We start from the raw sequence: 13550 nt of genomic DNA, 5'->3' as shown, positions 1-13550 counted from the left end.
GAGAACACACCAACTCCTCACAGACAGTCACCTGGAGCAGGAATCGAACCCACAACCTCCAGGTCCCTGGAGCTGTGTGACTGTGACACTACCTGCTGCACCACCATGCCGCCACTTAGCTCAGTTTTTTTTAAATTAATTTTATTTAAAAAAAAAATAACAAAAACAAAATAAAAAACCCACACGTTGGTAGGTGGACTGGCGACTCAAAAGTGTCCGTAGGTGTGAATGTGTGAGTGTGTGTGTTGCCCTGTGAAGGACTGGCGCCCCCTCCAGGGTGTATTCCTGCCTAGCGCCCAAAGACTCCAGGTAGGCTCTGGACCCACCGCGACTCTGAACTGGATACTTACAGATAATGAATGAATGAATTTTATCAATTTTATTACATCAGTTCTTCAGACTCACCCTGTAGTTTCCCAGGAGACTCTGCAGCTGAAGGCGATGTTCTTCAGCAACCTCACGACCTCTGCTCTGTTCTAGATTTGGTAGGAATTGCCGTAAAGTGGACGTGCAATACCGGTTCCAGCGGGTTGGGTTTCGTGGTCGCCACTCCATGATTTTCTCTCTCAGCACTTTCTCTATCCTACAAAATAGAACTGGAGATTACTACGCATTTAATTTATTCACTGTATGATGAAAGACATGGACTAGAGACAAAGTGATGTGAAAAGAAAACTAGTAAAATAAATATAACGTGAAAGGTAGAAAGATGGCATCATGTAAAAACTTTGTGGACCCACCTATCCTGTAATTCGGCGGCAGCTGCCTTATCTATGCGTCTATACACCAGCTCTTCAGGCTTCAAAATATACACGGGGTACAAACATAAACTTCAAAGATTTGTACCAATTAATATGACAGGAAAGGTTTGTAACTGGTGGAGCTACAGGTTTTGTTCTACACACTTACTTGTACACTGGAGAGGCCAGGGTCAGAGAACGATCTGGAGAAGAATGGCTTCCAGAGCTTTGATTTGCTTACATCAAAACTCATTCTCACTGGAGCTGTGTATACCTGGATATTAAACCACACCTTCAAGAGAACACACACAAACCAGTACATAAACACTGTCAGGTTAAGCTCATCTCTTAATCTAGATTGTACACATAAATATATATATATACACTCCACACAGCTGAAGAAAAACTATTTCACTGAAAGGTAACATTTCTTTGTCGATGGAAAAAGGTAAAATGTCTATGTACTTACATTTTCTGAATTTACCAAGCATCCCACAGTCTGTAGTGGGCAAAAAGTGTCATACTGTCCATAGTATTGTCCCGAGCTGGGGTTCCAAATCAGGTACCTGTTCTGTTCTTGCGTAAGAACATATGCTGTGGGGCCCTAAAATTTGACATAATTAAGCCATGTTTATATTGAAATGAACAGGTTTTGTAATACAATGTTACATTTCTGCTTATGGTCATCTGTAAAAATTGTGCAATCAGTATTCATGAAAAAAAAAAACATTTACACTTCATTCGTCACTCACTTCAGGAATGGCAGTTCCTATGATGAGCCATGCTTTTTTGCCCATGGACAAGAAGTAATTGCAGAGCAGCACTGCATGTTCTTCCTCATCACCTGCTAACAGTGTCAGGAATTGCTACAAAATTATATAAAAATATTCAGATGGACAAGATTGAACAACTCCATAAAGAAGGAAAAAACAGGAAACAATTAGGAAAAGCACTCACATCACAAGTGCTCCATAAGTCACAGACGCCGGCAAAAGACACACTGTCAGGTAGAAACGGAATGAGAGACACGTATCGAGCAACCAGCTCCTGGTAAAACACAAGAGTTACATAAAAGCATCCAAATATTAATTAGATGGAGTAATGACAGCTGGTTTAAAATAGGTGAAGAAAACAGTCAGAACAAAACAAGACACCACCGTTGCACAAATGTTTGTAAACTGAATGGAATTTATATCAGATACCAGACACTGTATTTGATGTTACAAAACAACACAGAACACATCTGCACTATTTTAGGCAAAATGAATGTTTATTAGTATTTAACAAAACATTTAAAACCAATGTAGTCTGTGCAGCAGTCATGATGTGAAGAATGAACAGAAACTGACCGTTGTCTCCTGTAGGTTGTTAGGGAAGGCGTCCAGAAGCTCTTTTGGAGGTGCCAAGGGTCTTATGAAGCGTGTGGCAAAGACGGTTTTGCCAGTGATATCCACAACAGTGGTGAGACAAGGTCGGTCAGGGAACCGCTGGCTTGCATCCTTCTCAAAAATCTCACAGGCTAGCAGCAAACGCTCCACCTCTTGAGTGTCAAACTTGACCATGCCAGAGAGAGATCAGTTAGCTAATGTAGCTCATCTGTGTTATTACTGTGTTAATTCTTAGGGATGTACAGACTTCTCAGCTCTTTTAAGAATGTTTAATTGCACTGAGCATGTGGAAGAATACTCAAAGTCTCCTTTCAGAGAATATGAGTGATCAGAGTGGAGTATTTTTACGAGATTAAGTCAAAACCTGGTGAAGAAAATGTCTTCAGAGGATAACTTCATTGTCATAAAAAAGTAATCATTAACTGTTAAAAAAGAAATAAAAAGCGACAATGATGACAGCACTTTAAATGTTCTCAGAGTAGTGACTAGATACTGATTTTTCAAACAACAGATGCAAAAACAGCATTAGCAAGGTAACTACACTGTAACACGGGTACATTACGTTACAAGTAACAAAATCTACAGCGCTAATATCCTGGCTGTCTATTTAGCTCGTCATAAAAAATACAATTTCAAAACCTGAAACAAATCTTGAACCTGATTGTTTGGTGACTTTTACCTGAAAGTTTATATTTACAGAACCAGGGACATAACTTTACCAGTATTGTACACAATATATTATTTAGGAATAATTCAATCACAAAAACTCATTCTCTACTCAGGACAAATGGTATTACCTTTACGTCCTTCAGCTATTAAAAGGAGAAAGCATTATAAAGAGGAAATAAAGAGGAAATGATGTGTGAACAAAAGGTCATACAAAAGAAATTAAGCCATAACATTAAACCCATCTGCTTGTTTCTACACTCACTGTCCATTTCACTTGCTCCACTTACCACATAGGTGCAATTACAAACTGTAATTTGCTCTGCATAGTTTGTTAGCATGGTTTCATCCTGTCCTTCAATGGTCAGGACCCCACAGAACCAGCTAAAGCAGGTATTTGTTGGAATGATTCTTAGCACTATGGTGGTGGTGTTATGTGGTGCACTGGTATGAGGAGATCAAACACAGCAGTACTGCTGGAGTTGTAAACAATGTGGCCACTCACTGCCCACTCTATTAGACACACCTACATTGTGGGTCCACCTTGTAGGTACAGTAGATATACTTTGTAGAGACAAGGTTGTTACAAAAAATTTGGTTAGTCATCCCTTCAGCAGGGGTCACATAAGTCTGTTGGATCTATAGTTTTGGTTGGTGGACTTTTGTAAGTCCATCAGTGACAGAGGGCTTGAAGTGTGTTGATGTCGAGCTTTGCTTGATCCACACATACCAACGCAAAACACAACACGTGACCACAAAGTCAGTATCACTGCAGTTCTGAGAATGCTGCAAATAACACTGCGCTCTGTGGTGGTCCTGATCCTTAAAGAACCTTGGAAGCATACGAAGCTACAGATGAATTACAATCTCTAATTTAATGTACAAAATGCAGCTATACAGTCAGTGGAAAATTAAAGAACTCTTCATAAAAGGAGTATAATAGAAGACAAAACCTATTGCAAACTGAAAAAATATAACAACAAAGAAAAAAAGAAGAAGGATTGAAAATACAGCAAGGAAAATAAAATGAATGAGTGTTACCTTTTCTCTAATGGTGTCCCCAGGTATCAGCTGGGGTTCAATGGTGATGAAGAGGGTGAGAAATGTACCCTCACTTAGGCTCCAAATGGCATCATATCCTCCCTCACTGCCCAGACTACGCTCCTTACTGTAACCTAGCAACACCGGGGGTGTGGCCACCTTAAATGTCCCATCAATCTACAAATCAAGTGAGAACAACAAAATCCCAATCAAATGCCAAGAACAAATGCTTCAAAGAATAACTCAATTATAAATGCAAATTTTTTCTTTCTGAAAATATGAATGGTTTTCTACAATATTTTATTGTCAATTTAATTGACAGAAACCCACATAGACATGCGGAGAACACACCAAAGTCCTCACAGACAGAGACTGAACCCACAACCCTAAGACACTGGAACTGTGCATCAGTGACACTACCTGTAGTGGCACTCTGTCCCCCCAGTAAATAAATAAGAGATAAAAACTACACAAATTTTAGAGACTATTAAAGGGTCAACATTCTTAAGTCACAGAACAGTTGTTTCATGTACTGGGCTTCGGTTATGTCAAACACTGGGTAAATTCTTCACAAGAAAATCTAGTGGTCAGCAATGGAGCTGAAGCTGAATTTTATTTTACATAATAATAATAATAATAATAATCATCATGCTACAATATACCCGTGACTGCATATAAATTGTGCTGAATGGAATCTTGATGGAACCCAGCCAGTGTCTCTCAATGCGAGTGTGAACACTGCTTCCTCTTTCATCCTGAAATAGAATCACAGAACAAACTATGAACAAGAATGAAGTCCATGCCACTTGACTGATATATCTACACCAGCCATTTGAATAAATTTTTATATTGCCCTACTGCGATTCTGCCAGTGACTCTGAACAGGCTTGGTTTAGGTCTGTACTAAAAAGGGACTAGCTCGGTCTTAAAATCAGAAAATAAAACAGGTCCAGTTTTGATTGATTTATGTATCACTCACCTCTACCATTTCAGAGAGAACCTCATCAAAAATACTGATAAAGACCTCGTCCCGGACCGCCTGCAGACTGGAGGTGCTGTAGTTTCCATTTGGAGCACTGAGGGACAAAGAAAGACAGGGTCGTCATATTCCTTAATAAATGATAACAATAAGATGCTGGCTTTATACTTCCCAGAAATGTTAATGACTATATGATTATATGTATATGACTATATTCAGCAGAAATGAGCAGAGATGTATCAGCAGTTTCTAAAGGATATCCATTTGCTGTGTATGCTGTAATATATCCCTGGAATAAATAGAAAGTTTCTAAACTCAGACCTGAATGGCAACACAAGCTCTTCATTCCAGCAGGGGTTTGGCCCCTCAGCTGTGGAGGTCTGCAGCACTGTACGTTGGAAAGACACCTCCACAAAAGGCCGGACCATGGGCTGAAAGCACACACATATATAAAATAACATGACATGATGAAGCAGAGTTGGCCCCAACCTGAAGCAAGGGCACACTGCTGGTTGGGTGACGGTGAGTTACCTGTCCAAGGGGCCACTCACTGCCCTGCAGTGCTGTCTGGGAGGACTGAGGGGCTGTAAATGTCTCTGTGTACGAGCGTGCACTCTTAGAAGCTGCAGCAGGTTTGCTGAAAATAAAAAAATGCTACTAGTTATGAAAACAAGCTTATTTATGCCACCACTCCCCGCATGTGCGCTCCCAGCCTAGTGTTCACTAGTGAGTGTGTAAATGTGTGTTTCACTGCACCGATTGGGTTTAAATGTGGAGAATCAATTCCTCTGTGTGCAAGCACAGTGGCCAATATAGTGATTCTAATTCTAAATTTGTCCAGTTATATTTTCTTAAGTCTGTTTTTCATTTTTCTCTTTTTACATGCTTACGTAATATCAAGGATATGGAAGGACATATCACATACATCATTACAAGACGTGATGTGCGATACCTGGTGTGAGGTTTGCGGACTGGGATGTCATAGCCTCTGATGATGTTAAGTAGGAGTTTAATGTCGCCGTCTGAAAGGTTCTGAGCCGTTACCTTCTTCCTCTCTTTTCTCCGAGGTTTCAGAGGCCGTTTGGGCTCAGCCAGTTTAAACAGGCTCAGACCTAAAACCCTGACAGTAAAAAGTACAATACACTGTCACTGCACCATGTGTGGACAGACATTTCCTATCCTTTTTACAAAAATGTCTAGCTCAGTACACCAGACTCAAATATTCTCAAACCAAAAATGCTATACAGCCTGCAACATTAGGGGCGAATTAGCATGATCTAATATGTATTCTATTTATTAAAATTTGTTCACTATCTTTTCTACATTAGACACTTTCCATAATAGTATGACTATATTTGGGGTCATACTGGAGCTCATACTGCAATTTACTACCCAGTGTAACTCTAGGAATGCTTTCACAAATTATCCTGGCACATATGGTACAACTTAGACTATACATTTTTAATTGGTTCATAACATAAAATTGCATACATAATACATATGGTCTTAGTAATAGAATATTGAAGCTACCTGCAAAGTATTAATATGTACCTTACACTGATTCTAAAACTTAAACTCCTTCAGCCTTTGTCTACAACACTGACAAACTGGACTCCTAAAGGTCTACACACTGAACAGTACAACTCTACAGAGAAAGGGTACATGTATTTACAGAAAGGAGAACTAATGAGATATAATAACCTTAAGATGGAGGTAATAATAGGGTAAATAATAGGGAACAAATTAAAAAGGAGCACAGAAAGAACAACAAAAAAAAAGCCTGCACACGTACCCTCGGCCTGGACCTCTACATACAAATTGCAAAGAAGAAATGGAGAATAAAACAGAGGAGAATTACAGAATAAATATGAACTGAACAAAAATTTTAAATATGACATGTTCTTTGAGCATAGTTGATGGCTTTTAGTTCATTAGTTCGTTTCAATTTTCAATATCTCAAAATCAAACTAATGATGTTCTTCTGTGGAAGAGTATAGAATAATTACCCAATGCTTGGGACCTCCTCTTCCACAACCAAATCAGACAATATGTAATGATGCTTTGCTATGAGGAAGCGATTAATGACTGTCTCTTGTACCTGAAAGTGAAAAAGATCCAGCTCAATTCAGTAGTATCACTTCAGTTTAAAAAGGTCAACATTCCTGGCCTTATTTGCTCAAAAAAGTAAACAACATTTTAAATCAAGGGGGGAGGGATCAAGCCAGTTATGTTTTGTTCTGAAAAATCTTATTAACTCTTAGTTTATTAATTTATAAATTACTGTAATACACACAAAAATCTAAAATCCACACCATTATATTAAATGTCAGCAAAAAACTATATTTAAATCCCTATTTGAAAAGAATTCATTTTACTTGTGGATATGAAATAAAGTAATTATTACCAGAGTAGCTCAGTGTTTTTAATCTTCTCCAAATAGACAATTTCTGTAATTTTTCCGGAGTGTGTGCTTCAGTTTCAGGGAAGATTCCCAAGCAGTAAAAATAGTCCTAGGTTATGTTAATCCCATCCGAAGTGACATGCAGCGTATCCAATTGAAAAGAGTTTTTAGCAGATTTTCTCAAGGATGGAGGAGATATTTATTAATAAAATACACAGGTGTCCTGACTATTTGTGCTATCTCTAGATATGTCCTAATTAAGCAGATCTGTGCATGCCAAGACCCACAACGTATAACGTTTTAGGGTGTTTTACAAAGTACAGTAAGGTAGAACAACTCAACAGAACAGGAGTTCAAGTAGAAGAAAATGCTCCGCTGCTGAATGAAGCACCATGCTGAAATCCATAAAACAACTAGTGGAGAGAAATGTTTGATAACTGTAGGTAGTTATGACGTGTTATGAATGTGTGTCCTACTCATTAAGTTACTATTAAACAGTTTATAATATCAGTTATAATAACTGTGAAGGATTAGCAACTTTTTTGCCCTCTTCTCACCCAGTATATACTTTGAAGCACAAGATTAGAAGGTTGTGTAGTGATGGCTATTTTTGGTAGGGGGGCTGGTCTTAGAACAGTGGTAATAGTGTAAAAACTCCAGTAGCTCTGCTGCCTATGATACACACAGTGTGACAGCAGTGCATGAGAAACCACTCCCATCTCTATTATTTACATCAAAAATATTTTATCCAGTGTAAATACACCATAAGCATTACTGACATCCTGAGGTACAATGAATTTACCCCAGCTCCCTATGTGACACTAATCCAGTCCACATAGGGTTACAAATGTTTTAAAAACATAAAGGGCCACTGACCTTCTGTAAATACTTGGCCACCAGGGCTCTGTGTGCATCTATGTGCTCTTTGGTGTCGACCTGCTCTCCTTCCTTTAACCTGCGGTCATAATCCTGATGGGATGGAGAGGAAGTTACAGTTCTACAACATTGATATTTGAACTTGGTGCAATAACTGTTTATTTAAATTAATATTCATAATATTTACATGAGAGAGAACTGTGCTACAAGTTTTTAATTATACCTACCATCTCTCCTTTATCAAGTTAAATTCACTGTAACACATTCTTAATGCTGTGTTCATGCACATTGTTCTTTTTTTTCTAGCAAAGCCCAATAGCTGGTATATAAACACAGAAAAGGTTTAAGGGAAGAGATGTAGCTATTCAACATCAATGTGATACATAAACTGGAACTCTAACCTCAAACACTTTCTCTGAGATTTCACGCTCAGTGGCAGGTATGGTTTTAAAATGGCGAAACTCTGCAACTTCCTGACTCCTGAGCCGGAGCAGACGAAAACGACGAGAACGCTCCAGCTCCTCGTCTGTCAGAAAGTTAAACTCCTCCTGTAGCTGCTCCAATCGGAAATAATCAGGGAAAGCTACCTCCCCTCCACTTGCCGCCTATAGTAAGGAGGAATAAGAGAGGGAAGTGGAGAGATGAGGTAGTGTCCAGGGTTCAAACAGGGACTTGAATCTGATTGATCTATATGAAGTTCAACGTGCTCTTCTCAAAGAACTGTAAACACAGGGATTTTGAATCTTTTCTAGGAACATTGTTTCAGTTCTCATCAAATGATGAAAAAAAAAATGTACCTTGTCAAAACAAAATCTGAGGAACTTTTACAATCTGAGAAACACAAAACAACCCAATATATATATATTTCAGGTTTCAGCCTGAAATATTTGTTCTCACTCACTGTTAGCAGCTGCATTATGGAGGCATTGTTAGGGTCATTGGGGTCAAGGCGAGATTCTGCTGCCCATTTCCCAAGCCTCTTCATGTCATTCAGACCTGATGCCCCAATACATGCTATAGCATCCATCTGTCTCAGGCCACTATAGACAAAGAGAGAGAATGGAAAAATAGTGAAGTATAAACAGGTGATCATTACAAGAACTGAAGTTTGATAATTGCTATTTGTATACCCTCAAAATAAAATAAAACGAAGTGACACTAACTGAAAAAGCAGTACAAATGCTTTTGAAGTAAATGAAACAATGAAATGAAACAAAGAGCCTAGTAACTGCATAACAATGACTAAAGTTTTACTGTTAAAATTACTATATTCCTTTCAAAATTCTTGATTTGAAAATAAATAGAAAAGCACAAAAAACAAGTAATGTAACTGATAAATTAATGTAATTTCACGCTAGTATTAATTAATATAAAGATTTAGTATTAATTCATTTTTAAATTATTCAAATTCAATTCAAATTATCTAAATGTGTTTGAGAGGGATTGTGACTTGCCTGTGCATGCCTGCACCAGACTGACTGAAAGGGGGAGCTAGGGGTATGTCATCCTCCCCTAAAGCCCAGGACACGCAGCAGGACAGCTTTCCTGAAGTCAGCAGGGATTGCTTGTTACTGCCATCAGCCGAAAACGAAAACGGTACATCTAAAGTAGGATGGACCAAAAATTTAAAAAGGCAAATCTTATATTAGTACAATAAAATTAATCAACAAATACATTCTTTTAAAACAATGATTTACTAAATACATAATAAAACTATGAATATAAGCTCAGATCATTTTTCAGCATGTCCTCACTGTGTACATGGATGATGGTCAGATGTTTGGCTTAGGAACTCTGAAAATAATTTTAGATATTCTGCTGCAATCTCTGCCAACATGTCACAAGATAGTAGAGAAGAAAGAGTATCATACACGGTTTTCATAATTTGTTTGTCTGTATTTACCACTGCCAACCCCTTCATGGTTGAAGGTGACTCTTTGGTTGCTGCTGAACTCCAGTTCCTCAAATGGAGCGCTGCCTGTTAAGACAGAAGGTTCCGGAACTGGCACGCACACCTCCGCTAGCAGAGATGATGAAGAGCTCACACTTTCATATATCTGAAGGGGAAAATACATGTAAGGTCAAAGCACATAGACTGGGAACATGTATTTCAGTCAAAATGGTAATCAATTTTTAAGGTCATTAATCAATTAATAATCAGAAGATTTTTCAGAAGGTAACAGGAGATTACCGACTACACAGAAAAATACATAATTCTAACAGACTAAACAATTCAAGTCGTGGGGCATCCCAGATGTCATATTGCTTGTCTTTGATTATGTTACAGTTCACAGCCCATTCCAGATATGAGGGAGAAAAAAAAAAAAAAAAACTTTCAAAAGCAGGCTGAATTTGTATCTACCAGTCAACAATTCTGCAATTTTTAAGACAGAATTTTGACATGGTCTGGGTTGTAGTGAGAATGAAGCCTGCTCTAGAAAACACTCTCTGATGTATTTATGAAAACTAGTAGTGATACAAAATTTTAGCGGAAGAAAAAGTTTGTGATTCCCCACATTTACTAAATGAGTTTCAAAATTTTCTTAATCAATCAAACTCTTAAACTATCCCTGATACAGACACAGGTTAAAACAAATTAAAATTAAAAAATTTATTAATTCTAACCACCTGTAATTTGATACTTTCTGGCCAGTTCACTATCTTCAAGTTGAAAATCTGTCCAAAGTGAACCCTGAAGTCAGAGTTGAGCGTACGGCTGTCTGTTCTGGAAACTTCTTTGTCATTGTACAAAACTTTGATGAAGAGAGTACGCTTGGCAACATCTTCTCTTCGTGAAAATTCACCTCTTAAAACACAATCCACATGCAGTATATTGATGTTAAAACTACAGACTTTCAGCAGTGCTCAGATGTCATTAACAATTAAACTACATCTGCGCTTACTAAAAGACAGCAGCCTCTGTGTACATACCGTTTACACTGCTCATTAGGAGTGACTGGACTGGATGCAGTAAGTTCTGGAATCAGAACAGGTTCTCCAGGTTTTCTACGGATCCTACTGGCTTTCTCACGCACTTGCTGGACCAGACTTGCTATGTCAGGTTTCTCTGGAGCTTCTGGCTTCACTGGCTCCTCAGCCAACTCTTCCTCACTGTGCTCATCCCCCTCTTCATCCTCATCCATATCCTGAGGCTGCTGTCTTTTCTTCTTTTGTTTCTTCTTTAAAGCTTTCTGAAGTCAGCAGAGACAAACACACAACATTTTGTCTTAGACAGCTCCCTGTACTGTAAAAGTACAGTATATATCCCCATATCATACATAACTCTTTGCATTTTCTTTTAATACTGCTTCCTAAAATCACACTTAAAGAATCAGTGGAAACTTTCAAAAAAAGTTCAAAACACTACCATTGACTTATAATTTAAATATCATTAAAAAATTGTGTCTTGGTATCTTGTTTTGCAGAAGAAAAATGAAAATGCAGTCTCAAGCACGTAAAAAGAGAATTTAAATTCAAGGAAAATTTAATGACAATGTTCACCATTTTTTTTATATAATTCAGAGGATGTTTCCTCACTATATGCTAGCTCTGCAATCTCTGTCTCGTAAGCTAGGCTTTTTCTCTCTGCTCATGGCAGAGAACATGCATCTGGAGTTTTTAGACAATGGTGAGAACGTTCCAAAAGTTCTCATTGGAAAAGCATGAGTGAGATGAGCATTGCTGTTTCTGATTATCCATCCATCCATCCATTATCTGTAACCGCTTATCCAATTTAGGGTCGCGGGGGGTCCAGAGCCTACCTGGAATCATCGGGCGCAAGGCGGGAATACACACCCTGGAGGGGACGCCAGTCCTTCACAGGGCAACACAGACACACACACATTCACACCTACGGACACTTTCGAGTCGCCAATCCACCTGCAACGTGTGTTTTTGGACTGTGGGAGGAAACCAGAGCACCCGGAGGAAACCCACGCGGACACGGGGAGAACACACCAACTCCTCACAGACAGTCACCCGGAGCGGGAATCGAACCCACAACCTCCAGGTTCCTGGAGCTGTGTGTTTCTGATTATATTTGATATAACTAACTAAGACTGGAGACAATTAACGATTGAGTAATGATTTGAAAGATCCAGGCTGAGGGCCAATTTACTAGCTTCTTCATACCAGACTGATAATTAAAATATATCTTTATATCTGTCAAAATGTTAATATATTCTTTCCACTGTCCTGGGATAAAAATTACAGCCATGATACCTGCTTCCTTCGCCAGGACTTCCACTCTTCCATCTTTCTCCTGTAATCAATCATCTTCCTCTCATAATCTTCCTCCATCTCTGCCTGTAGCTCTGCTAACTCAGACATTATCTCTGCCTCCTGCTGCTGCTCATCCAGCTCCCGGTGCACCTCCTCTCTGAGGAAAACAGAATGTCACATGTAATTGTTCTTTGTAGTGTGTTGGGTTGGTTTATCAATACTCTTTATAGAGCCATGGTTTAGTTTATAGAGGTTTGTTGGAGTTTTGTGTTGGTTTACTGAGGTTTGCAGAGAAGAACTGGGTGGATTTTTAAGTTTTTTGAGGAGTAAATGGCTTGGTTCATTCATGTTTCATGAGTGCTGGGTTGTCTTATTAATGATTGTTGTGCATTTTAATTGTTTATTTAAGTTTAATACAGAATGTTGGGTTAGTTCTTGTTTGTATATTATATATATTATAATATTCCATGTTAGGCTAGAATTTTAAAGTGTGCTAGATTAATGTATCTTGCTGGAGTTGTGTTATATTCAGCAATACTCACTTCCTGAGATAGAGTTTGTAGGGCGTGTTCGTGAACCCCTGGAACTCCCTCAGTGCTTTCAGCTCTTTCCAAACTTTGATTATGTTTTTCAGCAGAGTTCTGTCCTTTTCCTGCTCAGAGTCTCGCAGCTGACGTGTGTGTCTGTAAAACATAGCACAGACTCAACATAATCCTGAATTTAAAATTGAGAACACTATTTGTAATAGGCTTCTGTAGGAGTACAGCCTGAAAGCAAACTTGGCTCCTACAGATAAGATGAAGAAATTGGTCTTAGATGCCAGATTCTAGACAAATGCAGCAAAAATCATTCTGTCACCTCAGCAAGACAGAATCAAATCTGTTACGTGACAGTGTAAGTCACACTTGAACAGCATTGATTTTTACTGAATCCTGAATGTGTAGAGCCTTGTGCAAAATAAACATAGCTAAAACATATAAAACATCTGTTTTAGATCACTTACCTCACTTCCTGTTTATACTCTGCAATTCTTTGTTGGGTCACATGACTAATGCCTTCCCCACTATGCAGCTCCAGCATGTTCCGAATAGTGTTTCTCAAACCGTTCAGCTGTGCACACAGATTCACACAAACTAAATTAAAATTGTATAAGTTTATCAATATATTCTACTGAAAAACTAAATATTCTCAACAGCAACCCTCCACTTTTAAAGACTTGAGGCTTTAACATCAAATGC

At 38.5% G+C, this 13550-nt stretch overlaps 1 protein-coding gene across 4 annotated transcripts in view; it reads right to left on the bottom strand.

The window, feature by feature from the left end:
• The window catches only part of cc2d2a (coiled-coil and C2 domain containing 2A), a 28852-nt gene that overhangs the window by 1688 nt on the left and 13614 nt on the right, over nucleotides 1-13550 (bottom strand). For 2 of the 4 annotated variants that reach the window (XM_066671108.1, XM_066671112.1), the window contains 25 exons: nucleotides 13316-13422; nucleotides 12855-12995; nucleotides 12313-12469; nucleotides 11023-11282; nucleotides 10720-10897; nucleotides 9995-10148; nucleotides 9546-9693; nucleotides 8993-9131; nucleotides 8493-8696; nucleotides 8092-8184; nucleotides 6821-6912; nucleotides 6607-6621; nucleotides 5767-5934; nucleotides 5346-5451; nucleotides 5136-5245; nucleotides 4815-4911; nucleotides 4498-4590; nucleotides 3836-4012; nucleotides 2090-2293; nucleotides 1698-1787; nucleotides 1493-1606; nucleotides 1210-1344; nucleotides 910-1032; nucleotides 741-799; nucleotides 406-583 (listed from right to left, as the gene is read on the bottom strand). In XM_066671108.1, the coding sequence (XP_066527205.1) occupies nucleotides 406-583; nucleotides 741-799; nucleotides 910-1032; nucleotides 1210-1344; nucleotides 1493-1606; nucleotides 1698-1787; nucleotides 2090-2293; nucleotides 3836-4012; nucleotides 4498-4590; nucleotides 4815-4911; nucleotides 5136-5245; nucleotides 5346-5451; nucleotides 5767-5934; nucleotides 6607-6621; nucleotides 6821-6912; nucleotides 8092-8184; nucleotides 8493-8696; nucleotides 8993-9131; nucleotides 9546-9693; nucleotides 9995-10148; nucleotides 10720-10897; nucleotides 11023-11282; nucleotides 12313-12469; nucleotides 12855-12995; nucleotides 13316-13422 (3342 nt within the window). The remainder of the gene's footprint in view (nucleotides 1-405; nucleotides 584-740; nucleotides 800-909; nucleotides 1033-1209; nucleotides 1345-1492; nucleotides 1607-1697; nucleotides 1788-2089; nucleotides 2294-3835; nucleotides 4013-4497; nucleotides 4591-4814; nucleotides 4912-5135; nucleotides 5246-5345; nucleotides 5452-5766; nucleotides 5935-6606; nucleotides 6622-6820; nucleotides 6913-8091; nucleotides 8185-8492; nucleotides 8697-8992; nucleotides 9132-9545; nucleotides 9694-9994; nucleotides 10149-10719; nucleotides 10898-11022; nucleotides 11283-12312; nucleotides 12470-12854; nucleotides 12996-13315; nucleotides 13423-13550) is intronic. The other 2 variants (XM_066671111.1, XM_066671109.1) reach the window with 2 other exon arrangements.

The sequence above is a fragment of the Hoplias malabaricus genome, chromosome 5 (genome assembly GCF_029633855.1).
Source record: "Hoplias malabaricus isolate fHopMal1 chromosome 5, fHopMal1.hap1, whole genome shotgun sequence".
NCBI lineage: Eukaryota > Metazoa > Chordata > Actinopteri > Characiformes > Erythrinidae > Hoplias > Hoplias malabaricus.
Note: the sequence above shows the minus strand (reverse complement) of the source record. Positions and strands in the feature narration are given on the sequence as shown.